Source organism: Rhinolophus hipposideros, assembly GCF_964194185.1.
Source record: "Rhinolophus hipposideros genome assembly, chromosome: 8".
Taxonomy (NCBI): Eukaryota; Metazoa; Chordata; class Mammalia; order Chiroptera; family Rhinolophidae; genus Rhinolophus; species Rhinolophus hipposideros.
In genome coordinates this window covers 91,900,630-91,927,848 of record NC_138054.1, presented here as the reverse complement: position 1 = coordinate 91,927,848, position 27,219 = coordinate 91,900,630, and the positions used below count along the sequence as shown (strand labels likewise).

The 27,219-nt window shown below is 55.2% G+C and overlaps 1 protein-coding gene across 1 annotated transcript in view; it reads right to left on the bottom strand.

Moving 5' to 3' along the window:
- Positions 1 to 27,219, bottom strand: part of ACOT7 (acyl-CoA thioesterase 7) — a 91,804-nt gene that overhangs the window by 10,748 nt on the left and 53,837 nt on the right. Inside the window, exons 7-8 of the mRNA XM_081057353.1 lie at positions 16,048 to 16,164; positions 5,608 to 5,792 (exon numbers count right to left, since the gene is read on the bottom strand). Coding sequence (XP_080913479.1) covers positions 5,608 to 5,792; positions 16,048 to 16,164 — 302 coding nt within the window. The remainder of the gene's footprint in view (positions 1 to 5,607; positions 5,793 to 16,047; positions 16,165 to 27,219) is intronic.

The following is a 27,219-nucleotide window of genomic DNA, read 5'->3' as shown; positions in this document are numbered from 1 at the left end:
AGGTACAACATTCACTTTGCAAACGATCCTTGAAGCTGCAAGTTTAAAGCGCTTTCACAACCCGCCCCTGCCGAAGCTTCTGGGCTCCTCCCGTGTCCGCTATCCCACCCTGTATAGACACAAAGCGGGCACCTTTGTCCCCATGTGTCTCCCTGGGACCCGAAGGCTCAGAGGCTGCAGCAGCCACGTCTGAACTGGAGAACGGAAGGCAGGTGTTATGTCCAGGATGGCATTAGCTAGGTTTCAACAGACATAACTTGGTTCTCACGTTTCTGGAGAGAGAAAACACTTTGCTCACCCGAATTGGGGGGGAAAAAATCACCCATTGGAGATGCCAGGTCCCCAGGGAGCCATCGCGGTGGTTTCCCTGTGTCCCTCTGCACTGGCCACCTTCCGGGGCTTGTTCCCCACCCCTGAGATCAGAGGCCATGGCCACAGGGAGGCCTTTAGAGGGAGGCAGGGTGGCCAGCGGGGCCTGGCCCCAGGCTCCTCGATGGCCTCTCCTAATAATTAGCCTAGAAAGTGTTGGCAGCAGCCAGGGCGCGGTGTGCAGGCCACCCCCCTGCAACATGAAACATTCATCAAGAAATACTCCAACAGCAAGGCTGCTGTCTGCCATGTCAGCCAGCCCTGGGGATGGGAGCTAAAAATAGACGGAAGGTTGAAGAATCACTGACAAAAGGGGGAGGCAGGGAAGGGCGGAGGGCTGAGTCTCCACTGCTGGCACATGCACGCAGGCTGCGTGGAGCACGCGTGTGCTCTGAGACAGATGACACTCCTATCACTGGTCCCCAGGTCAGTGCCACGGAGGCCAGGCTGGAGCTGAAAGCCCCACTCTGGAGAATGGACTCATCCTCCCTGCCAGAGGCTATTTTTATCAACACTGAGCCCCAGGACACCTCAGTGAAGAATCAAAGAGCGCCTTTAATTGGTGAGAAACAGCGCCCAGGATAGACACCAGCCAGCAGGAAGGTGTGGGCACAACCGCTAGCCCCTCAAACCTGAGGGATCCGCTCACTCAGGCGTCATCCCTACATACCCCTGTGGGCCCCACCCACTGTACCCCAGCAGCTCCCCCTACACTTGAATCCCGCGCCAGGCCGCAGGTTTCTGGAAAGGGTACACAGATGGCCAGACCCCAGGACAGCTTCCAGGCTCTGTGAAGGTCATGGGTTCTCCTACAAAGGGCTCCTTGACTGCAGGCCACTATCCATGGGAGACCAGACCCCGGGGGCGCTGAGGTCTTCCTCCCAGAGCCCACAGACTGCTGACACCTCCTGGCTGTGGCACAGGTCTCCCTAGCTGGCTGAGTTCTGGGGTATGTGTGAGGGCAGCAGGGCCAGTCAGTGCCTTTAATAAAGGCCCATGCCAGCTGGGCTCCTGGGCAGCGGGTGTGCCTTACGACTTGGCTGGTACTGCAGACGCTGTCCATTTGCATTTACTCAGTAAGAGCCTTTCTAAAAAGAAGGTGTCCCGACTCCCTGGCTATCTATCTAGTCTTATGCCCCTCTGGGGAGTCCTGCAGGCCCCGCCGTCCCCCAGCTGACGGACAGAGGCTGGGTCCCGGTGCCTGGCCTGCCCTGTATCAGCTGGGCGGCCTCAGGTGCATGACTGCCCCCTTCTCTCCAGCCCTCCATGTCTGTGGTTCCTTTCACCTGGATGGTCCTGAGAAATGGCTCCCCGTTCTCCCAACTCTAAGGCTGATTGGAATATAGCCTTCTCACTGAGGCCCTCCTTAAAAGGAACCTATTTAAGCTGCAACTGCTCTCCCAGAAAATGCCGACACCCCCATCTCTTGCCTTCTCCCCTCGCCATCACCTAACATCCTCTATTTTCCCTACTTGTTTACTGCCTCTCTTCCTCGGGTAGGGCGTAAGCTCTAGTGAGGAAGGCGCTGGGAAAGATAGTTACCGAGCTGCTGATATAAACTAGCTCGTAGAATCCTCTCACTCAACCTTTGTGGTGCGTAGCATGGCTGATACAACTGTACAGATGAGGAAACTGAGGCACACAGGAAGCACCTGCCTGAGGTCATGTGACCAGGACTCAGGCAGTGGGAGGCCCGTTCCCACATATGGGCCAGCGCGTGCAGTGTCCACCACAGTGAGGGCAGAGAGGGACCCGTGGTTGCCGCTCTGGCTGTCCAGGTAGAGAGGTACAGATGGAGAGGTGAGGAAGCCTGTGACCGCTCCCAGACATCTCCTGAGCCCTGATCTGAGCCGGGCATTCTACGGCACGCCCCAGGCCAAAGCTGGACACTAAACTGATGCATGCGCACTAGCTGATCTCAGACGGTGCCACGTGTCTGCAGAGCGTGTGGTGACGGGAAAGAGTCGCCGGGTGGTGCTGAGGGAAGACTTCACCTCCAGTGGCTAGGGACAGCCTCCAAGGAGGAAAGGTCTACAACATAGTGGAAAGAGCTGGCTCCGTGACCATCTGAGGGAAGGTATCCAGGCAGTAGAGAAGGATGTGCAAAGGCCCTGAGGCGGGAATGAGTTTGGAATTGAGGAACAGAGGAGGCCAGCTTGGCTGGACCCTGTGCCACAGACACTGAGGAGCCACTGAGCAGTTTTGGTGGCAGAGGGAGTGAATCTGATTCTTTTAACAGACTCGATGTCTGCAGTGTAGAACTGCACCGAGGGCAGCAGGAATGGACAAGAGGGTACAGCCCAGGGCAGAGCAGGGATCCAGTGGGTGTGGGGCTGAGCAGGAGAGGAGCCAGCTGGGCTCCCAGACTCACCGAGGGAGGGAACACACGAGGAGAGGGAGTTTATCTTGGTGGGGGAGGTAAAGAGCTCAATTTCGGATAAATGGTGAGTGAGATGCGTGCGGAGACCCTCTGGAGAGAGGCAGAGCTGGTAACGTTGATGTAGGAGTGAGGGGATGAGGGACAGGGCGGGGAGGGCGCAGGTCGCGATCTGTCGGAGCCTCGTGCTTAGGGGGCTATGGGGCGGCCATCTGGACTCTGCAGTCCCATGTCAAGGGAGCACAGGCTTCACTGAGGCCCAGCGAGTTGTGCCAAAAGCAGGGAGAGGCCAGCGAGATAAAGACGGAATGTGTTCTTGGATGGGGCCACCCTGCCGGAGCTGGGAGGATGAGAGGGCTGGGGGGTGGAGAGGCCGAGATCAAGGGGTCCCGGGTGTGAAGGCTGAGGCTCCTCCAGCACGACAGAAGCCTTGCCGTCACGGTGGCCTCGGCCAGGACTGACAGCCACCCAGCCCCGCAGGGCCTCTGAGGCCCCTGGAGAAGGAGCGGGAGTGGGCAAGCAGCCCCCAGGAGGCACCTCGGAAGGCCCTCAGCTGTCACCGAGGAACAACACGCTTGGGCGGCCGGGCCGGCTGGCCTGGTGCTCGTCCTCAGCCACAGGAAGAAGCACGTGGAGGCCTCGTTACTGCATGTGTGATGAATGAGATCTTAAATGCATATGTTTATTTGTCACAGAGGTTTTCAGTACAAGCTTTTCTTTAGGAGGCACAGGATCTGTGTGGGGGGCAGACGCAGTGGGGGTAGCAGGGAGCCCTGCGGGGCGCTTCTGGAAGCAGGACTGGCACGGCCCCAGTCGCCGGCGCGGCCGCTTCCACAGAAGTGTCAGGTGCTGAAGACCCACCCTGCCCAGGCGGCTGTGCCCCCCGCTCCCTCACCCTACTCTGACTACAGCCCAGGGTTCTGGTTTGCTCCCCAGTGACAGACAGTCTGGTTGGAGGAGAAACCAGGAGCAGCCTGAACAGAGGCTTTCTCCACACCCAGCAACAGAAAGTCGTGTGCTGGACCCAAACCCAGGCCCTCATGACTAGCTTTGTGACCCTCCACAGGGCCTCAGCCTTGCTGCTCGGAGGGGTGCTCGCCTGTGTGACGGGGTAACAAGCAGGGGAGCCCCGACCCCAGGGGTGAGGTCAAGCTGGCTGAGAGAAGCAGGCAGAGGTCTCAGCCGGCGGGGGCTGGACATGCTCTGGGCAGGGCACCCACCCTGGCTGGCATTGCTAAGGACTTCGCGCAGCTTATTCTAAAACAATCATCAGCCTCAAGGGACATCTGGACGCTCGCTCGCTCCCTCCCTCCTTCCTTCTCTCCCTTCAGCACACAATCACAGAGTGTCTCCCAGCCAAGCATCATCACCACCCACCATCTTCCCTGGTCCCTGCCTTGAACTCTCAGCCACCTCTGGCTCCCACATGGGTGGTCAGCACAACAAGTTGGGATTCCAGCTCTGGGACCTGTCAACAATGCCACCTTGCCCTTCCTGGGGGCTCCTCCCACTCCGGGGGGCCATTTCACACCCAGCACACTCCCCCTGCCCCTCCAAGCACCCACACTGCTGCCTCCTCCCAGCTTGGCCGTGCACACAGTAGGGTGCACACACTTTTCAGAGAATGCCCACTAAACGTCAAGACTATTCCAGGCCTTAGTGACAATGAGGGGTGAACACATTCCAGGCTTCGGGCAGCTCAGTCCAGGGCGGGAGATGGACAACTGGCTAATGACTGGCTACCCTGAGTCAGGTGGGCAGGTATGAGATGAGAGGGTGACCGGAGGGCACTCTGGATGAGGGGTTAAGGGGCCCGTCTGAGGTGAGATCGGGCCCAGACCTGGGGATGAGGCTTCGGGCCTGAAGGTGGGACGGAAGAGGCTGGGTGGGTGGCAGGGCACACAAAGCCCCAAGGCCCGGCAGGAACCTGGATCTTATATATAAATGCACGAGGACCTGGAAGCTTTCAGTAGGGAAGTGACAAGTTGTAAACAGTTGGAAAAGAGACCACCTGGTGCTGTGACGAATGGAGTGTGTGTCTGTGAGAGCATGAAGCAGGGAGGCCAGGGAGGAAGCTGGTCCCAGGTGCCATGGAGAGGGGCAGTGACGCAAGTAGTGTGTGAGTTATCTGCCACCAGGACTGGGCAAGGTGGGCACGAGGCGGGTGGGAGCCCAGGACGTCTCCTGGGACTGTGGCCTGGAATACTGGGGGATCGCGGGGCGGGTGTCAGCAGCTGACATGGGGGCTGGGAAGAGCAAGAGGGAGGGAAATCACTAAATGCTCAGTGAACCCAACCTTTTGTTTACCAGGTTAAGAAAATGCTGGTGATGCCACATCCCCAGCCATCCTAGATTCCCCATCCCTGGCACCCACCTGAGACCTCTGATGTGGAGCCCCACACCGTGGCCTGGTGAGCCCTGCCTGGTGCCGTGACCCCTAGGCTCTAAGCCTGGGCCAGAGACCCCCAGCTCTGCTTGCCGTCTGTGAACAGCCAGGGCAGAGCCCCCCAGGGGCCCCAGGCAGGGGAAGGCCATGAGGCCCAGATGCCCAGCCCTGCAGCTCAGGAGTCAGGCGTGGTCCACACCAGCTGTCCGCCCTGGGGGTGCTCACCCCACTCCAGCATGTGTACAGTGTCAGGAGCCCCAAGGCACCACGCACACCCTTGAGACAGAATGCCAATGACAAGCTCAGAAAGGGTCTTTCCTCCCCTTCTGCTCAGTCCCACCCAGACGGTCTGAGAGTGGGGAGGGAGGGAGGGAGAGCCCCCACGTGTGACCTGCACCGCAGCCAAGGTCGCTGGTCCAGGATTCGCCTGCGCTGGGGATCACGTGACGCAGCGAGCGACGAGGGGGCTACTCACCACAAGTTGGGGCACGGGCAGCGACCTGCCCTCCTGGCTCAGGGACACGTAGGTGAAGAAGGCACTGGCGGCCCGGTAGCGCTTCTGCGAGTTGTCCACCACGGGGTCGGCGTCCACGAGGACCTCGATTTCCATGGACTTGTTACTCGTGAAGGTCATGCGCCCAGAGATGGTGATGACATACCCTGCAGAGGACAGACAGTGGGTGAGGGAGGCAGCCAGGCGAGGGGCCAGGCTGGGCGGGCAGGGCAGAGGCAGCGTGACTGGGGACGGGAGGACACCGGTTAGGCAGCACACAATGCTTTACTAACTACTGGGACACTCACACAAAACATTAGTACCCACGAATGTTTATCTGTCTAGTGAGCAGACACACTTTTATCATTCACGTAACAAAGTTAGAGTTGAAGGGACCTTGGTGGCTATCACCTAGCCCCGCCCAGCCCAAACGTGGGTCTCCATCCGCTGGGAGTGGCAGTGTTTGCTGGAAGAACGCGTCCAGTCACTCCTGCCCCTCGGGGCAAGCCCCCATCTGCTCGCGGGCAGGCCCAGTGGGAGCTGCCCACCCCATAGGTGAAGGCCGTCTGCCACCTGCACTGTCCACACTCGGCCTCACTTATTCCCACTGGACCCACACAGCTGCCCGGTTGTTCTCAGCACCACTAAAGAATCTTCTTTCACCTTCCTGGGCCCCTTCCCAGCTCCCTGGCTGCAACACTCCCGAAGCTCCTCTGATGGGCTCACGTGACTTGGTTGGGCCCAGATGTCACACTGACCATGGTCCTCCGTCCCCTGGACGTACTGTCTGCACTTCAGCTCATGCGGCCCCGTGCCCACTGGTCACCCCTCTGTCCTTGTGCGTCTTGTCAGGCCCTCCTTTCTCCCTGTCGGTGTCTCCTCCGGGCTGCGGACACCTGCCGTCCTGACACACCCGCGACCCTGCTCCTGTTCAGGCTCCAGGTGCTCACGTCTCCCCGCACCTGCCGTATCCCTTGTGGATTAAGACGAAGTCTCAGTCACACATTCCCTAACAGTCCTGCAGGTCCCTCTCTCCCTCAACCCGACCCGACCTCTCTGCACTCCCCACATCCTGGGGGTCACGAATGTCCACCCTGGCAGCTGCTTCTTGACCTAGAGCCTCTTTTCTGCCTTCACCCTCCAGGTGATGAGCTCTTCCCTCGACTGAACCCCTTCATCTCACAGAGCCCAGTGTTTCCCCTCTGTGCAGACACGAGCTGCCTCTTGAGGAACCACGGGGATGGTGTGAAATGAGCCAGGCGCCGAGCCCCATGGCTGTGGCGGGCGGCGTCCGGGACAGTCACTGTCATCACCAATGGTTTGTCCTGGGCATGAGGCAGCACTGAGCCTCGGGGGGCTTACAGGGCATGGACTGAAGCCTAGCTGTGCTCCACCAGCGTGTGGCCAGGACACCCCCTCCCTGCCCCCACCCAGCTCAAGGGACTCCCTGCCCAAGTCCCCATACGATGCTGGGACCTGCTCCCCGTAAACAGTGCTGGCCGCGGCGACCTTTTAACACCCCCAGGAGCCCCAGTGTCCTAGCTCCGTGGAGATAGGCCCCACAAGACATGTTTAGAGACCCTGGGAGATAGACAAGTTGGGGCAGCACAGTAACTGTTAGGGGTGAGTGTATGGGCAGGCCAGAAGCGGGAGCAGTTATTCTATGTTATAAAGTTCCAGAATGTTCCATGCCACATTCAACTTCATACTTACAGGGAGTGCTTCGTGTCGGATACAGCCATTTCTGGGGGGAGGAAGGCCATGTGGTCAGTGACAGGTGGCATTATGGGAGTGATAAGGGTACAGACACATGCGAAACATCCAGGGCACAACCTGGGGTCTCTACTGGTAATGGCCAGCACTAGGACTTGTCGGTTTCAAATTAGGTCCCAGCCCTCCCGATAACTCAATCAGGTTTCCGGCTTTGAAGCAACCTCCCGTGGCCGGAATCCCAATGTGAAAGCCTGTGACTTGTTAGAATAATGATGTTATCTCTGAAAGGTGAAAAGGCTGGGATTTAGGCTGTAACTGAAACTTTTCTGACTTCTAGGAAGGAATCTTTGTTATTTTGTACCCTAAGTGACACTGTTTTTGTTCTAGTGTCTAATGCTCTAGCTAACCTATTTCATTGTTAGAAATCGTTTCCGATTCAAATTCGGTGTTTCTTTGGATTTTTAACCTGGAAATATATCGTGAGTAGCCACGAGTTTGCCACAGCAGTTGGGGGTAGGGGGACTTACGTGGGGTCCAAGGCAAGGGAGTGTTTCTGGTCATCCTTCGAAACAAACGGTTGGTGTGCAAAGTCCCTGGACTTGCTGTCCACACAGCAGTGCCCCGAGGGTGGCCCCTTCCATGTTCCTTGCCACGGAATTCCTATGGGTTTCCCCTCGTGAGAAGGGCTTATCCCTGCTTCCTGGCTTGTGTTCCCTGAGTCTTACGGTCATGGGTGAGAGGAGTGCTGGCCGGGCGTTGGGGGCGGCCTGAGGCAGAGGGATATGCAGACCCTCAGGGACCACCCACTTGTCTTCTCACTCCTAGCTCATAGGATGAGACAGCGGGTGGCAAAAGGCGGAGCTCAGAAATGGCGGAAACCCTACGTGCCTGCCTGTGTCAGGTGCAATTAACTAGCTACTACAGCGGGTGCAACAACGGCCCCCAAAGACGTCCATGTCCCAATCCCCAGAACCTGTGAATTATGTGAGCTGACATGGCAAAGGGACTTCACAGATGTCATTAGGTTAAGAACCCTGAGATGGGAGATTAGTCTGGATTATCCAGGCGGGCCCAATGTCCTCACAAGCGTCCTCATACGTGGACGAGGGACGCAGGAGAGGGTCAGGGAGATGTGACAATGGAAGTGAGGTCAGAGAGATGCTAAGCATCTGACCTTGAAGACAGAAGAAGGGGCCACGACTCAGGAAGGGAGGCGGCCTCCGGAAGCTGGAAAAGGCCAGGAAACGCATTCTCCCTAAGAGCCCCTAGAAGGCGTCAGCCCTGCCCACACCTGGATTTTAGCCTGAGACCCATGTCAGACTTTTAACCTCCAGAACTGTGAGGTGACAAATTTGAGTTGTTTGAGCCACTAAGTGTTTGGTTAATTGTTACAGCAGCCATAGGAATGACCGAGGTGGAAGCTAAAGTGCAGGATTTTAACAGTTCCTTGTTATTCTGGGCTGTTACGAACAGTAAATCATAGTAACTTAAATCAGGAGTACAATACTTGTAGGAGCTCGGTGAATATTATTTTTAAAAAGTTCCAGGACACATTTCTACCACTGAACCTGACATTTCTGTTTCAAGGGGAGTGAGGGGTCCTATCACAGCAAAATCTCAAATTAAGTTCCAAGTAAAAACACCGGAGTCTCGGCGGCGACTCGGGCCAGGGTCCCGCAGCCACAGTTACACACCTGCTAGGTTCCCGATAGGGAGGATGTTTGGCGACATGTGTGGAAATCATTTAACTTGTTCCACCAAAGACCCAGTAAATCAGTACTTGCAGGTATTTTGTCAAAAAAGCATCCAACCAGAACGAAAGGTCAGGTTTGTGCTATGTTTTTAAAGTCCTGCCAGTCTCTCATTCGGTGGCTCCAACTATTTGATTCATCACTGAGTTTAGGAGTTGGCGCTGAAATCAAATTCCTGTGAATTCCACAGAAGAGCAGAGCCCTTGAGCACCCCTGAGAAGCCGGCCCTGTCCGGTGAATCCCAGCTCGGCCCCAAGGTTTGAAGAGGACTGTGGCAGAGGCTGTGTGCCCAGTGCTGACCGGGCTGGGGTGGAGTTACGGTGCCATGCGGAAGGGAGCGCTGGGGCACCAGGCACTGTGCCAAAGTGTGTCATAGGACCTCCAGGGGTTTAGGGGACTCCTGCCAGAGCACCCGCCGCCCAGCACCTGGGCAGCCATGCACAAACGCTGGGACACTGGGGACTGAGCCCACAGTCCAGAGGCCAGCCTGCCCTACGCTGCCCTGTTCCACCACTGCAGAACGCTCTGCGGTGGTGGGAAAGTTCTCTGTCTGCACTGCCGATACGATGCCGAGCCACGCGGGCTCCCAAGCATCTGCAATGTGGTGAGGGCAGCCAAGGAACGGCATCTCCCTTTCATTTACTTTTAATCCTGCAGGCAAAGCGGACATGACCAGAGTGTGGTGCTCCTGAGGGCAGAGGCTGGGGTGTCTGCCTCGGACCACCTGACTTCAGCCGGACAAGGGCCTGGGCTGAGGCCGAGGGGAGCGACACAGCAGGGCTGGGCGTTCCTTGGGGCTGGACGCCACTACCTGAGCACGCTTAGCGGTGTTTCCAAGCTACTGTAGAAGCCACAAGTTTCACACACAGCTGCGAGGAGAACAGCTGCCACTCGGGCAGTCCCACACAAGCACAGACATGGATCTGTGAGGATCCCGCTCATCACCCACAGAGGCCGATGCGAAGCAGTCAGGCCCTCGAAGCAGATGGCCGCGCTCTTCACACCGGGTGGCGAGAAGGGGCTAGAGCCAGAGCTCAGAGCACTGGCCCAGGAGTTGGTGGCCTGGTCTCCCCCGTGGATTAGCTCTGCCACACGGGCAGTTTCCAGATCAGAAGAACGGCACAGCAGTCTCAGGGGGCTGTGTGTGGGGTAAATCGTACAAAGCACGTTAGCACCATGCCCGGCACTCAACAGTGAGCAATATTAGTGAGTGAGAACGAAACAGACGAGGGTCCGCGTTGTAAACTAGAGACAGAAAATGTCTGTTTTTATATCATCGTTGAGCTGCTTGTAGTGGCACGACCCACGAGGCACATGCCCCACCCGACTCCCCTGGCAGACGGGCAGATTTCAGCAGCATGTCAGAGATTTGTCAAAGAAAACAGAAAACTAGAAAACTGCTCTTACTAAGGTTGAGAAGTTGCCAAGTATTTCAAACTTTTAAGAGCAGCTTAGCGTTTCAGCTCCAAAAAGCCGTGGCAGTGAAATTTCTTAAGAAAAGCACGGAAACAGTGAAATAGCTTTGGTATGTCTTATGTAACATACCCCAAAGCATTTTCTAGAACATTCCTCATTTTCCACCCTAACAGTCTGGCGAGAGACCACTTCACCACAAGAAAATTTCAGCTTTAGGTTTCCGCACCCAAAGCTTCCAAAACCATTGTATCAAAGGTAACTATCTTCCCCCTTCAATTTTTCTGAACAGTTGCCTTGGCATTTTAACATCTCAACTAAAAAAAAAAAAAAAGTCAGAAATGAAGCAAGTGACCTTAAAACCTTAAAACGTAGGCTCACATTTGAAAGCTTCTTGGGCTTGCCTGCATGCCGCTGGTGTCCCCAGCATGTGACATGACAGTGCGCCAATCACAACCCACCCGTCCCGCAGAGGGTGTTTAGAAGCCGGCGGGGCAGGTGTTTTCAGTGTCAGCACCTATTTTTCACGTCACAGGGTGACGCTGGGGTCTGACACGATCCAGTCTCATGGACAAAGTACTCCTCAGTGCACACGTGCTGAGGACCCCGTAAACCTGGCTGGAACCCCGGGTAGGAGGCGGAAGGGAACTTAGCAGACTTGGAGCACCAGGCGGGAGGGTTGGGGCTGAACTTGGCATGTCATGGGCGGCCATCTAGGCTGTGAGCAGAGAAATGACAGGTGCCCAGTGTTAAAGACTGGGAATGTGGGGTAGTGTGGAAACGGGGGGCAAGGTCCTGAGCGAGAGGCGGGCCCTCTGTGACCTAGGCAAGCAGTGATGGCGTCCTAGGCGTTCCTGGTTTGTCCACAGCAAACCCACTGCCCCTGCTAGAGAGCCGGGCAGCCAAAGGAGGGGAGCAGCTTCGCGCCCCCATGCAAACTGCCCGGTTGTGCTGTTGGGGTGGGTGCAGTGAGCCCTCCCTCTTCAGCACACACCCTTCGTGGCTGTCCTCTGACCTCGTGGGGCAATGTTTTCGCGGTGCAACACTGCGGGCATAGCTTCCTCACAGATTCCTGCGAGTGACAGGCAAGGCAGTAGCCTGGCGTTTGGCTGCTGTCATGCAAAGGACCAGCTTTCCAGAGTAAGAAGTGTTCCCCGAGCCTGAAGGGCGATAAACTTAAGCCTGCCCTGCCTCAGATCTGGAACAGCGGTCACCCCAAAGGTCTGGCTCCATTCCATCTGCTTTTCTCATGAAACAGCGCCAAAATGACTAAGTCAGAAAGTCACAATCCATCTGCTAAGACACCACCTGAGGTCGTTAGAATAATGGCCCCCCAAGATGCCCAGGTCCTAATGTGGGGGACCTATGGACTTAGCAGATGGGACCAAGTAAAGGACCTCGAGATGGGGGATGGTCCTGGATCATCTGGGCAGGCCCATGTCATCACAAGGGTCCTTATAAGAAGGAGGAGCGAGGTAGGAGGTCAGAGAAAGAGAGGATGATGGAAGCAGAGGTCACAGGAAGAGGCCAGGAGCTAAGGAATGTGGCTGCCTCCATGAGCTAGAAAAGTCAAGGCAGCAGGTTTTCCCCTGGAACCTCGGGGAGGGACGTAGCCCGTGGACCCTTTAGATTCCAGATCTCCAGAGCTGTGAGAATGAGTCCATGTTGTGTTAAGGCACTAGTTTGTGGAAATTAGTTACAGCAGCCATCGGAAACCCATACGCAGGTGGCACGTTTGGCTGGCAATACGTCTTAGTTTCTGGGCTCTCCCCCACTGCGTCAGACCAGGAGAAGCGGTGCTCGTGTTGGTGGGAGGGCGGGGTCCCCTAGGGCTGCGTGTCTGACAGATGGGGTGTGGCTGGGGTGCCGGGCAAGCGTTTCCCAGACAAGGTGGTGTAGGCGCCCGCATCGGGCCCGGAGCTGGCTGTGGTTGGCTGCAGCTCCGTGGCCACAGACTTAGGGTACCCACCGGCTGAGTCTGCCTACACGTGCCCAGGACCACCTGCCTACACTTTTTCCATGAAATACCGTCATTTAAAAAAATGCTCTTTATGCTGATTACTTTTCATACTCAACTCAGGAGTGAGTGACTTCAGAAAGAGGCGCGGCCCCTGGGTCCACACTGTTTTCCTGGCGTCGTCACTAAACATTTACTTCCCGGGCTGCTTGGTCCTGCTCATTCCAGGCACTGACCCTGTCGCCCTGCCTCGCACAGCCAAGTCACTGGTCCCTCTTCAGTGTCCCCAAGGGGGAAGCAAAGAGCCTTAGCTTTGTTCTGGGGGAACTGCTCTCTGTAGGCAGGGTCAGGGCCGCCCGCCACCCCCGCTATATGCCTGCCTGTCTCAAAACTGGGCTCCTCCCCTCTGTACCCCTGAGAGCCACTCCTTCTCTGGGCCGGGCCCTGACTGTACTGCTGGCTCTCACAAGGGAGGGGCTGACACCCAGGTCCGTGAGCACAGAGGCACAGAAGACACTTGACCAACCTAATGACTGAGAAAGTGAGCTTGTGTCTACAGAATTCAGCCGTAAGGAGAGAAGCCATTTGGAGTGGGTTGGACAGTGCCCCCCCATAAAAAGATAAGTCCATCCAGAAGCTCAGCACATGACCTTATTTGAAATGAGTGTCTTTGCAGATGTCCCTGAGTTAAGGATCTCGAGATGAGATCCTGCTGGATTATCCAGGTGGGCCCTGAATCCCGTGACAAGTGATGGAAGAAGAGAAGAGAGGAGGCCCATGAAGAGGGAGGCAGAAGTTGGGGTGATGCAGCCATAAACCAAGGGCCACCTGGGCTACCAGAGCTGGAAACAAGGAAACGTCCTCCTCTGTAACCCTGAAGGGAGCATGGCCCTGCGACAGGACCCGGAGAGAGGAAATGTCTGTTGTTTTAAGCCCCCAGTTTGTGGCCATTTGTTGCACAGCCTGGGGACACTCACACGTGGCTCTTCACAGCACTAAACTTTCCACTGCCCACACGCGGACACGCATGCTGGGGTTTGGCTCCTGCCAGAGGTCCCCGGAGCGCAGTGACGCTGCCTGAGCCCGCGGGTGGCGGCAGGTCTGGCCTTCTTGGCCCCTTCACATTAGAGCAGAACTGCAAGGCGACAGGAGAAGGCAGCTGCTCAGAGGCTGCGCCCTAGTGAGTCCCGCAGGTTTAAAGTGGTCTCCGCACGTTTGCATTAGTATCAACGTTCAATCGCCCCCAAGTTTCTGACACACCTGCACTGCCTGTTGTCAAGAACCTGGAGCCAGCGGGCCACCCCTCCCCAGCTCATCCAGCCTCGCTCTGTGTCCCCCAAGAAAGGAGCACAGGATGTGGGAGCAAAAGGAACCAGTGAAGCGGCAGTGCCTGCAGAGGCCTCTGGCCCCTGGAACCAGAGATAAAATGGGACAATTCCATTTCTGAAGCAGGCACAGCCTGTGTGCTGCCTGAACTGAGACCTCACCCCCGGAAATGACCTGCAGGCTCGCCTACAGAGCCACAGCACAGAGGCGAGAGCCGACAACTTGACACAGGGATATTCCTCTGGGAAACAACAAATAAGGTGTGACGGTATCCAATGGCTCCCGGGGGACACTGGCATAGAAATAGGCCACACTCTGTAACTGTCACTTTAGTTTGGCCCAAATTCCTCACACTCAAAACAAGACATGACCCGAGAAAACAGGCACAGCCCTTGCTCTTCTGGGTCCCCAGGCCAGCCGAGCATAAGGCCCTGGGATGGCCGTGCAGCCACCCCCACTCACTGCCTGAAGGAAACCAATCCACAGTGGGATCTCGGCCAGAAATCACAGCCCCGATCTCTGTGTTGGAATGAGAGGAACCTTTCAGAAGCGAAAGTCTTCGTAAAGCAGTTCCCCACACAGGTAGCCGGGCTCTTCCAGGTTGCTACGTTAATTCCTAGAAAAACCACTTTACTCCAGTTAGCGCTCATGGTCTCCCCTCAACCAGGAACCACCCACCAGGAACCAGCCATGCCCCTCCTGGGCTCTTCCTTGAAAGTGAATTCCGGTCATATGGGGCTGAGGGTGCAGTGGGGGTGGGGGTGGAGAATGGAGGGGCTTTCAATGGTTCTTCGCTTCTAACAAAAGTTGGCTGTCCATCTATGGGACCATCCCTCAAAGGCAAAGCACCGCTGCTGGCCAGGCTGACACCAAAGACAATGGCTGGCTATCTAGGAAGTCTAATTCTTTTCTTGGTTGGCATCTCTCAAAGGGAATCGGGAGATGCTGACCAGGGCAGTTTCCCCGGAAAGTCAGTGTGGAATTTGAAGCCGTATTTAACAGCGAAGCCATGATCATGGTAACTTATCCAGGGAGTCATTCTAGAAAAAGAGGCATGGAAACATGGCAAACAGGCACAATCCTTTCCCAAAAATTCACGCCAGCACCGCACACAACACCCAAAGCCCATGAAGGATGAGCCAGACGGACAAGGCTCAGATTCTGAAAGGGCACTGTGGTCCGCATCGTGGCAAACACCTACCCGTTAAGCAGGGATCTGAGAAGCAGAGGGGAGCAGGGCCACACACTGTCCTCTCCTTACCCCAAAAGCACCCTAGATCCAACTCGGGCAAGCTTAACTTGCTCTCGATGACACCAGGGAAGGGGGGTGACCTTCTACCCTTCTACTTTCAGGATGCTTTGTCACCAGCCGCAGGCATTCAGGTGCCAGGCGAGTCAGCAGGAGCAGCTGCAGGAGAGGGGATGGCGGCCAGGCTGGGCCTCGGCTGGACCCAGCGGGCCCTGGGTGAGGCCTTTGTAACTCCACTGCTTCTCAAGCCCCCGGCGAGGAGAGTCTAGCTTCCCTTTCCTCTACTTTGTCACCCACTACGACCAGGGACTGTTCTGACCCGATAGCTTTTTCCAGCAGACTGTTTTCACAGCGAGGCTTCTTCAGAATCAATACCAGGCTCTCCCCAATGAAATGCTACTTTCCAGGGGCTCAGGGCCTCGTCTCAGGAGACACAACACGACAGAAATTGCCACATGTTGGGAGGGGACACTCACTTTACACCTTCAGACCAGCAGAATCGTCTGACAAATGTGGGAGCTGTGCACGCACTTGCCGCAGAGGCAAAGGCACTGAGACCCCATGTGGCCTCCGGTGGGGCGCCGGGACTGGACTTCAGTGCGGGGAACACCAGCACACGCCATCACCGCCCCAGGTGGAGCATGCCAGCTGGCGGTTCCTCACTCCTTGCTTATCTGCTCCTCTCGGAGGGGAAGCAGCGACGCGAGGTCTGGTGGCGGTCGACGCTCACGGACTCCGTGCGGGAGGGGTCTCTGCCGGCTCCATTTGCGGGGCCTCTGCAGATAGTTTACGCTGCTCTTTAGCAGGATAAAGGTTCTGACTATATCGGAGCTACATATTTTACCAGATGAAAAAGTCAGAGCAACGAGCTCCAGCCTCAGGGAGCCTGTCCACAGGACAGAGCACAAGACTGGCAAATGGGCACACACCAGGGCGAACCTAAAGCAAATGGTGCAAGGGCCCCAAGCAGGCCACAGGCCACCCCCTCCCCTGCGACAGCGGCATTCTCTTACCTTTCCTGATCTTGTCGTGGAAGTTAATGGCGTCCACGGAAGCCGTAACTATGTTGGTCTTGCAGTGGCGTGCGGCCACAATTCCGGCTACCTCATCCATGAGCTTCATGGTGACACCTGCAGAGAAGGGGCACATGGCAGATCAGACAGGGGACATGGGGAAACTACTTCCTATTTTGGAAACAAGGCATAAAAAATAAAGCCCTCCCCCGACCCACCGCCAGGGGCCACACAGAGCTGGGGTTGGGGGTGGGAGGGTGTAATCCTGGCTTCCTCGGGAGCTTCCCAAAACTGATGTGACATTCCAGGGTGCTAACAGAATGATAATCCTTCTCCTAACCTCTAGATGGCTTATCCTGCCAGGCAAGTTTCGTTACAATACCCACTGGGGTGGCTGCACCCAAGTCAGATGGCACGGCATGTGTTAGTGACAACACAGCAGAGCCCTCACACTCGCTGGTGGGGATGGAAAATGGTGCAGCAGCTTTGGAAGCAGTCTGGAGTTTCTCAGAAGGCTAAACACAGAGTTACCACATGACCCAGCAATTTCTCTCCTAGGTGGACCCCCAGGAGAACTGACCACACGTATGTATGTGCACACAAACTCCTGTACGCAGAGTCACGACAGTACCCCTCACAACAGCCAGGAAGTGGAAACCCAAATGTCCATCAACCAAGCGATGGCTGGGCAGAGATCCATCCACACCATGGAATACTTGGCAATAAAAAGAGACAAAGCACAGACACACACTACAACACAGATGAACCTTGAAGACATTATGCTGAGTAAAAGAAGCCAGTCACGAAGCGCAGAGTGTATGATTTCATTTACATGAAATGTCCAGAACAGGCAAATCCATAGAGACGGAAAGTAGATTAATGGTTGCCAGAGGCTGGGGGATTAGAGGGAAATGGGGAGTGACTGCTAACGGGTATGGAGTTTCTCACAGTCTAAAATTGATTGTGGTGATGGTTGTGTAAGTCTGTGATTAGACTAAAAATCAATGACTTGTAAAAAAAAAAATCAATGCCTTGTAATGGGTGAACTATAAGGCGTGTGAATTACATCTCAATAAAGCAGCCTGACGGAAGGCAAAGTGCCTTTAAAACCTCCGGCCGCACAGGTTTGCTTTTGCTCACCCGCCTTTGTTTGATGGGATCCCAATACCTGCTAGTCCCTTAATCCCCATTCTTGCCCCCGTACAACACGTTATACTTATTTCATATTTAAAACTTAAACCATATCATTTATTAGGTTGAACTACGTGAAATTACCAATACTGAACCATTTTTGACCTATAAAAGCAGCAAAGAGACATTGATCAACTCAACTGCTACCAGAAATCTTACAAAGTCATGTAGACTCACCACAGAATGATTTCTAAAAATCCAGATAGGCAGGACACCAGGCTCACAGGGAATCATGGGGAGGGAAGGGGTTGCAGATGCACATGTCCATAGGGCCAGGCAGGTGACAAGGGCAAGGAGGATGGAGATGCCCCTCGAAAGGACAGCTGCTGCTGCGCCCCTCCCTGCAGCCCCAACCCCTGCCCGGGGACCAGTGTCTTACTTAGACGTTGGTGATTGATTAAAACTCTCTTTACTGTGTGGGGAAAACAGAGTGTAATGTAACTAGAAGAAGAACAGACGCTCCTTCTGCACTGGACCAGGGGCCTCACAAAGACAGCAGAAGACACTACTTCAGATGGAGAGAGGGCCTATCTGGGAGAGGCCCGGGGGCTCCATACACTCTTCTCTCCGCTCGTGTGTGCATTTGAACATTTCCAGAATAAAAAGCTTTGTGTTTTTACTAAATGAGTGTTCTTGATAAAAGAAATCATGCTTTCATTACCATCACTTTCTCTGATGGGAGGTCCTGCTGCCACATGAGGATAATGATAAAATGACCGATAGAGCAGGACACCAAGAACATTTGCCACATCAAAGCGCTTTCCGAGTCAGGTGCCCCGTCCTGCTCAGTCTATGCAGGAAGGTATCAGCACCCCCACTTTTTATGTAACAACAGGACTCAAAATCACATGGAGGCCAGTTCTAAAGAGAGTGCGAATGACATGCTGGGGAAACGGATCTTTTGAAAGGAAAGAATCAGAGGCACCAGGTTTATCCCCAGGTGACGTAGGCTGGGGGCAATGGAGGTTGGGGAGCCAGGCAGGGCAGCACGACTCCTGGCTTTAAGCAACTCGGGGATCAGAGACAAGGATCAGTCTGCTTTGTGAGGGGTCTCTGCTGGGCTACGTAGTTACTGGAAATGACCTCTGGCAGCCTTGCCTACGTCCACCACGAGGCCCTCCTGGCCTTTCTCACCAGCAAAGGGCCTCGGCCCGTCAGCTGAGCCCCTGGCCCATGACTAGAGAAGCAGTGACGCCATTGTTGGCAATGAACTACACACGAAGGACAGCAGCTGGTGCTTACCAAGGTCCAGGAGGCATTGCCCAAGTACACTGTGGAGCAGCCCAGGCTCGGAGGCCAGCCTGGAGCGAGGCAACTTTGTTCTGTTCTCTGATGTACCCATGATGTACCCAAGCACCCGCTCTGTGGTGGGTTCAAGTACTGAATGCAGGATGAACACATGAATGAATGAATGACTGTTGACCCTCCCTAGACAGCAGCCCTATGGGGTAGGCGCATTACCCCATTTTTCAAAGCAGGAACCGGAAGTAGAGACAGGAAGGCATCTGAAGGCACACGATTCGTTCAAGGTAGAGAGGGGACCAGCCCCTGACCATAGAGCACCAGAGGCCACCAGCGCTGCCTCGCGACCAAGAGCGACGAGACTGAGACTCCAAATGGGGTTCCTGAGATATGACTATGGAACAGAGTTCAAGAAGACCATGACAAGAGGTGGGGGTGGCAGTATAATCAGTGTGTAGGTGGGAAGGTCAGGGACCCAGTGCTGCCAGCGCAGGCCACCAGGGGGTGTCATCAACTGAGGGTGGTCTTGTTGGGGCAGGAAGGATAAGGAGGCGGGAAAGGAACGGTTTCAATTGGAATTAGTGTTTAGAACGCAGAAAGTACAATGAACTCCCTTCTACATGTCCCCCAAAGCAGAAGCTGTTAAGAATAAATGGAAGAAGTCGTAATCAGCTCCTTCACATTGGAGTTTTGCCTTATTTATCTGAAAAGCTGGAAGAGATTCCACAGGGACTTCACTGTTACTAACAATACTAGAGGACCCAAAGTGTGTGCCGCCAGCGTGGCCTCAGAGCCCAGGGCGGGCACGGGAGGGCACGAGCAGCTGGGCGAGCTTCTGATGCCACAAGCCCCCATCAGTCCTGGTCCAGGACCCCAAGCCACCTGTATCACGTGTGCCATGGAAGCCGGGACCAGGTGGGGACATGCCTTATTGTCCCTGTGTCCCCGACCAATTCTGAACCTGGGATACAGCACACAGTAAAGGGTTGCTGGGAAGAGGGCGGGAAGAAGGGAGGTAGATGACCAATACACCACACTCAACCCAAGAAAGCAGCTCCGAAAGCAAGTTGTCAGGCCCGTGTTTGGGCAACAATCTGGTTCAGTCACAGGTGAGGCCAGGAAAGGCCTGCTTATCCCAATCCACAGAAACCTAAAGCCAGGTGAGCTAGGTGACTCGTCTAATAACAAAATTGATATTCAAAACTATCTTGCTATGTCTGTTGGTAGTGACATTTAAAGAGACCCCCAATAGTCAACATACAAATGTGAGCTGGGAGACAGGGGAGGGCACTGTGATTAGCTGCGAACCTGACACAAAACACCGGCGTCACGAGGAAATACGACACTCATGGATTGAGCTCACGGACCTCCAGTGCCAGATAGGGGCGTGCTGGATCCCACCATGCACATCTATTAGCAGATTCTACCCCCAATCAGGGGTTTACCACAGGTGCTGGGGACAGCAGCAGGTGACAAGGAGTCCAAGCGCTCACCTGCAGGGCGCGGAGGTTGGGAAGAACTAGTCTGCTCCACAGGACAGGGCCTGGGGGGCTCCCACGAGGGTCCCTCAGACCATCTCGCCCACTTCCGTTCATCTGTACCTCCCGGGGAGGCCACGGTGGGGGTCAATGGGAAGAGATAGGACGGTAGATTTCAGGGTTCACTACGTGGACAATGTCCTGTCCAAAACTCCAGTGTTGACCTTGACGTGAGGGCTCCAGGCCCAGTGTTGTATGAGGGAAGCTGTGGGATCAGAGATGGAGGCAGGCACCTGTCCCGGAGAAGACAGGCCCTGTGGGAACCCTGCCGGCGACGCGCCTCCTGGAGTCTGTTGTCACAGACACACCTCTCGGTGCTGCTGCAGTCAACCTGGACACGGGAGGAACACTGTGGTCCTTCGGGGTCCCACGTGTAACGTGAATTCTGGTGGCTACAGAGAGGGAAGGGAACTGATTTCATTCAACCAAGAGTATAATAAAATGTTCATTTCCAGCCCTCTTCCCTCTTCCTCGTGAGGAACAAGCCTGAACCTTACCACTACGTGGGCTGGTTCTGAGACATTCTTGTTATCCCCTGCTACTAGAGAATGACAGGTCAAATGGCCTGCGCAGAATGAAGATAATGAAAAATCTACATAATTTCATCCCATCATGACGTGTTTGTAAAGACCGCTACAGTAACAGTTACCTACGACTGTGACATAACATATTACAATCAGTGTGCCAATGGAAAAACACATTTTGTTAAAAAAAACACACAAAAAAAACCAAAAGAAACGACAGAAATCCACCTGCCTGGTACATGACTGGTTTCCTCCTAACTTTGCCCGACTGTGCCCTCTGTCTGCCAGAGGAAGCCACCATCTCCCCTTTACTTTTTACACTTTAATTAAAAATATTAAGTATCCAAGTCCTCTCACCCCAATGCCTTTTTCCAGTTCCTACTGGAAAACCGCATCAATTTCTTCCCATTTAAGTACAGCAGGTGCTGCCGACACTGGGAAAATAACTGGCAGATCAGTCTGTCGTGAGCTGTCCTTATTACCCAAGATTCGCCCTGCATTATAAAATATGAGAATACAATTGTAGGATCTGCTGTCCCCGGATACTGCATTCATTTCAGGAATTATGGGAAGAAAAAAATAAGACTTGCTTGCCCCCTAGCAAACATATAGATAAACATCGGGTCCTAAAGATATTTTAGAATCTAACATTTAACTGCTTACAGGTGTTTTCTTTTTTTTTTTTTTTACATATCGACAACATGTTGACGAGCTTAAAAATAGAGGCTTGGCTTGACTTTCCCAGGTCAGACTGGCTGGCTGGGTCACGCTTGCCTACAGACCCGAAGCAGCAGCGAGCTGCTCAGAGCCCAGGGCTCTAACGCACTGTGGGCGGCGATTTGAAAAGCCCAATTTCTATATTTAATCCCAAGTGACGGAGTGTGGGTGCCAGCCTCCTGTATTAAGAAAAGGATAGAAGGTTCATCTTATTTTAACGAGCCCACCCTTTGGTAATGACAAGGGGTTATTCTAAGAGCCAGCTGAGTGACAGCCTCCCCAGACAGCCTGGTTCCAAACATACCCACGGGCATCTCTGTGAACTGGGACCAAAGGCAGCGGAATATTAATTGAGGTGTTTAATAAGGATTATTTTGGGCAATTACTGCATACTGTAGTAAAGATGATGGGTTTCTAACATCAAAATGTCAAAAGCGGGAGCTCTGGCGGAGGCCTCAGGCGCAGCTGGACAGGGGCTCCGGTGTGCTGTGGGCGTGGCCGACCCGGGGGCCAGGGAGGGCTGCCTGCCAGGTCATATCCCTGACATTATGCAGTAGGGAACTTGAGACGGTCACCATTATACCTGCCTGCTACTGCTGGAGACTCAGTGCTTTCCCTGTTTTCAACAAGAGCAAGGGAAGTAGGGCAGGCTAATTCCTGTCCCAATTGCCATGGGGTCCAAGGGAAAGGTGACAGGCGGCTGTGCAGATGCCTCCTCCACAACCCACTCTGGGGAGGGCAGGCCAGTGAGGGTTGTGGCACCGCCCAGACTCCATGCAAGGCAAGGTCACATCTTTAAAGGCCAAGAACCATTCCAGTGGGTGTCAGTTTCCTCAATGGAGTCTCGACTGAAGTCAGGTGAAGGCTAATATTTAAGGATTCTATGTTCATGATGTTGAACAGGAAAGATACTGTCAGGGGACATTGGCCATGTGTGTCCCTAATGATCACAGCTAAAGAGGAAGCAAAAGCAAATCACGTGGCACCCAAAACAGAAGACCCCAGTACATCTGTAAGGAAGGACATTCTCATGCTGGATGGCTGACCAGGTTTCCTCAAGCAACATGCTTCGACTTTCTGGAAGAGGGCGGACCCAGAACCACACGTGTTCCCCGCTGGAAGAGACTGCTAAGGACCAGCGAGGGTGGAGGATACCAGCTTCTCGGATGGGTGTCAGTGGGGTCCTCTCACCGGGAAGCATGGATCAAACACCGGCCAGGGAGGGGCGGGAGGGGCCGGGGTTTCAGGATTCTAACTGGACCCCTGGAGCCGTGGGGATGGACACGATGCTCTTAGGGCTGTCAGCTGCCGAGAATGACGTTTTTGCAGATTCTTAGAAGGTGAGAACTGGAAGGCCTGTGGCTGTCACAAACTGCCACTCAGCTTCAAACCAGCATCTGCTTGCTCACCTCGTGACCCCACAAGGCCAGAAGTTCCTCACACGTAGGAGACGTGCCTTACTTGTCTCTTTCTTCTTTCTCCCCGACCAAGGGCATGCCACAGCCTGCCACACCGTGGGAGTTCCGTTCAATGAGGCCACGAAGCTGGAAAGGAGCATCTGTGCCTCATTCCGTATGTTTCAGTGCAATCAAGTCCTCCTACAGGTGCAAAATACTGCTTTTTCACAACCACCCCACGAAAACAAGCATCTGGGCAGGGAGACTCATTCTACCCCTCGCCCCCAGATGTCCTCTGCTTGGGCCACCAGGCTGCTCTCTGCAGCTCTCTGTGCCACCTGCCGCCTTCCCCCCAGGGGCTTGCCATTTCTTCCTTCTGGCCCCTCCTTCAGGTCCTGGCTAAGCTGTGCAGGCCCCTTTGGGACCCCTGGGCAGCCACGTGTATCCCCTTGGCTGCTGGACATTTGTGTGGAGATTTGCTGTGAGAGGTCTGTCTCCTGACGTCTCCGGTGGGGCAGTGTCTGTGTTGTGCTCTGTGACGTCCTCGGTAAGTGTCACTGAGGGAGGGAGCCACCATCACATCCCGTGTTCCCTGCATGAGGCACACAACACGTTCTCGCACGCTCCTCTGGGTGGTGGCTAGCCCACCGTCACGCCATGTGGCGCTTCTGTGGTCCTTCTCACACAGGGACTGTCTCCACTCCTTCCAGCTCATTCATCCAGCACGCTGCATGTCCACTCTGGGCCAGGCCCTGTTCTCAGTGCTGGGGCTGCAGCAGTGAATAAAACAGACCAAAGTCCCCACTCTGTGAGCCTCCATTCTGGTGGGAGTGGCGAGCCAACAGGAGCAATATCCGTCCACGAGTGGGAAGTGCTTCGGAATGCAGGTAAGCAGGGTCGGGGTTTGGGGGGGCGACTTTACCCAGAGGCACCAGACACCTGAAGAGGCAGCTGTGCACGTGTCTAGGGGACTGCAACCCAGGTTGAAGGAACGGCAGCCCGGGAAGAGGGAACAGCAGATACAAAGCCTGCAGGCAAAAGTGTGCTCCATGCATCCGGGAGCATGAACCACGGAGGGGGAACACTGGAAGGAACGTGCTCGGGGGAGCTGCAGAGCTCGTGTCTGACAAATAGGAGAGGCCCGTCAGCAATGCCAGGGGAGGTCGCAACAAGGCGGCTGGAGCTATACACACATGAGCTATTGGCCTAGGGCAGAGGGAAACCCGAGGAGTTACAAAGCCGCGAGTGTGTGCAAGGACGGGGCGTCAGGCGCCAGATGCTTTCCTTAGAGCCAGGAGGGAGGGTCCCCGGGCCTAGGAAGGAGGCTGAGAGCAGGGCCCATGCCCAGTCTCAGCCACAGCAGGTCAGAGGCGACCCTGGAAGCATTTGCAGCAGGTTCCAGAGATGGCAGGGACAGGAAAAGCAGTGGGCAGACAGCTGTCCAAGGTGCTGAGCAGAAGGGGGAGTGCAGACGCAGGAGCAAAGGTGGGGCCGGGGAGACCTCTCTGTCCAGGCAGAGAAGACTGGCGTCCAGCTGGTGCCCCTGGGGGCCGTGTCTGCCTGGACACATGTGAAAGTGGAGACCTAGGGACCTAACTCTTACTAACCCACTTTCTTTCCCAACGCAAGTGAACCACTGAGCTGGCAGCCCTGGGGGTCAGCAAGACCATCCCGGCACAGCCGGCACCCCCCTAGAACCTCCCAGACGCTGAGGGCTGGGGGGGTCCTACCTAATTGATGAACTTATCTGTAGGCTCGCGACAGCGCAGGACAGAAAACAACTCATCCTGGCGACTTATTTTCCAAAACGACAGCTGGTCAACACTCAGGAAAATCGAGAGAAATACTAGGTCCACAGGCCACCGTCCCATTGAAGATGCCCACTGCCGCCCAAGCTTGGGAAGACGCCTGAGCGGGATATTAACATGTCAGTGTCCATGGCGGAGGTCACAGAGGCCACGGGGCTGGGTGAGGAGGGGTGTGTGTGTGAAAATATGGAGCGAGGGAGGAGAAGGCCCAAGACAGCCCCTGGGGGAACCACCCTCAGGGGCAGGCGAGAGGAAAAATGGAGACATGCTCACCCACAGTGGGGTGAGGGGCACGCCAGCACACAGAGGCCCGAGCGCAGCACCTGAGTCTCACGCGGCCACTCTGATGCCACCACAGTGTGGGAGGATCGTGGTTTCAGAGAGGGTGGGGGCAGGACACGCAGGGAGGACTCCAGAGGTGGCAGGGCCAATGATGTAAAATGCTCTCAAGAGGTTGAGGGAATGGGGTGTGAGGACTTGGCTGCTGGACTTGTGGAGACAAAAGCACACTCTATGGGAGTTTCTGAGGGCCCTGGACCATCAGAACCACCAGGGCCCTCATCATTAGCAACAGGTCTCCAGGCCCAGCCCAGACCTGCTGCATCAAACCACCCGGAAGGGGCAGCCTAGAGCTGCGGAAGCCAGGCTGGAAACACAGCAAAAGGGACTCTTCTCGAGGGCAGTGGTTCTCCAAGTGTGGGCCCCAGACCAGTAGCATCAGCACCACCTGGGCGCTTGGTAGAAATGCAGGTTCTCGGGCCCCTCCCAGACCCATGAACACTGGGGTCCTCAGAAACAGTGGGGGTGGGGCCCAGCAATTAAGAGCAGTGGCGAGTGAACCTCAGCATGAAGCAGAAACACGACAGTGGGAGAAGTGGGGCAGATATATTACAAGCAAGAACCACCCAGAAACTGCAAACCAAACAACCTGTAATTCAGAAAAGCAGGTAAAGGAATGAAAAGTCAGCTGGAAGATCAAGATGGGCCCAGAGCTAGAGGCCAGGGTTAGTGAAGCTCAGGTTAGAGGGGTAGGCAGAGGTGTGTCAGGTGGAGGGGAGAACCCACAGTCCCCAGACTTGTGAACAAAAACTCCAGAAACTGGAGGGTGACGCAGTAATGCGTGTCTTGGGGGAGAGTGCCATTCCCAGCCAGGAACCGTTTCCCACATGCTGGTTCAGAAAAACCACCTTGCGTCCATGCCGGAGAACTTCCCCCCATTAGCTCTCCCTTTCTTCTACAATAACCCCAGGATTTAACAGACACATCTGCCTAGCTAGACACCCCTCCCCCCAGCACATGTGGCCACGTGGCTTTGCTGGGCCAACGAGAGGAGAGCACAGTGTGGCTGTGGTTTGCTGGGGTGCCCTCCACTGCCTTTCGGGCTGGAACCCTGACACAGTGACGTGTCACTGTGCACTACACACAGGGCAGCCCCCAGGGACGGCAGACAGGGCAGAGGGAGCCTGGGTCCCCAACACCAGGGAGCTGCCACATCAGCCCTGGACCTCTGACAAGTCCATCGTCGCCTAGGACATCATATTTGTCTTCCTTCTCGAAGCCACTGCTGACTGGGGCCCTCATCACAGCAGCTGAGCCTTTATCCTGGTTAATACATTTCCTGCCTCTTGTAGGGAGCCACTGGAGGACGTGTTCTGCCAAACTCAGCAAAGAGGTCCCAGGAGAGTGGCTGAGTGCAGGCACGGGAGTGAGCAGTGCAACTGGAGGGGGGCAGAGCAGGACTCTGCAGGGAAATGCTGGCACCGACAATCACCCGGCAGGCAAAACTGGACTGAGAAGCATGTTATACAGCTGCTGGAGGGCCGGGGAGACTTAGCTGGTGTTCAGGAGAGTGGGAAATGAGGCGATAATGAACGACTGTCGCAGCAAAACCACACAAGTGACTTAATCGTAGTACTCTACCCACCTGAGCACTGAGTGGTACTTGCCAAGGATAAGCCTGAAATTTACCACCTAAGAGACGTTTTGGAGCATTGCGTCGTGTATCAGAAGTAAAATGGCCAGAGCGGAGGCAGGACAAGGGGTAGCTGTTTTGTCAAAAGCCATCTGGACCACTGCCACAGAATGCTTTGCTTTAAAAGAATTTAAAAATAAAAAATAAACTGCCAAAGAAAACGCAAGGCTGCGCAAAGTTCAGAAGGGAGGAACTCCCTTTGGAGATGCCTGGGGTCTGCCCTGAGCGGGCCCTGAGCTAACTAACACCCAGGAAGCCTCCCTTTCCCAAGACCTGGCCACAGCCATCCGGACTTGGGGAGCGTGTTTCCTCATACTGGCTGGCTGGCCACGAGCAGGGACTGTCCCTCTCAGGCTGGGAAGCTCAGCTGGAAACAGCCGACAGAGGGCTGGGCAGGGAGAGTCCCAGAGGGAAGTAATTGGAGTGAAGAAGCTCTCAGGAAATCACAGAAAACAGGGCACGGGGGCAGTTTTCCAGACACACACACAGTACAGAATTACTGAATAAAAGCCCAATTAGCATGCACCTTGGCTCACTGTCTTCTGTGACTGGCATCCACTAAACTACAGTTTAGGGAAGACTTTCCATCAAATGACTGTTGCTGCCACTCCTGCCAACAGTATGCCCGCTGCGGGACACAGGAAACCCGTCCTGTTTCAGCACTGGGTCCTCACTTCGTTCATTCGCGCCTGCTTACTTACCAAGCACTGTAAGACATGAGGAGGTTTGGTACCAGGCTTCCCCCACCCCCAGTGGAGACACAAAACCCCTATCAAAATAGGC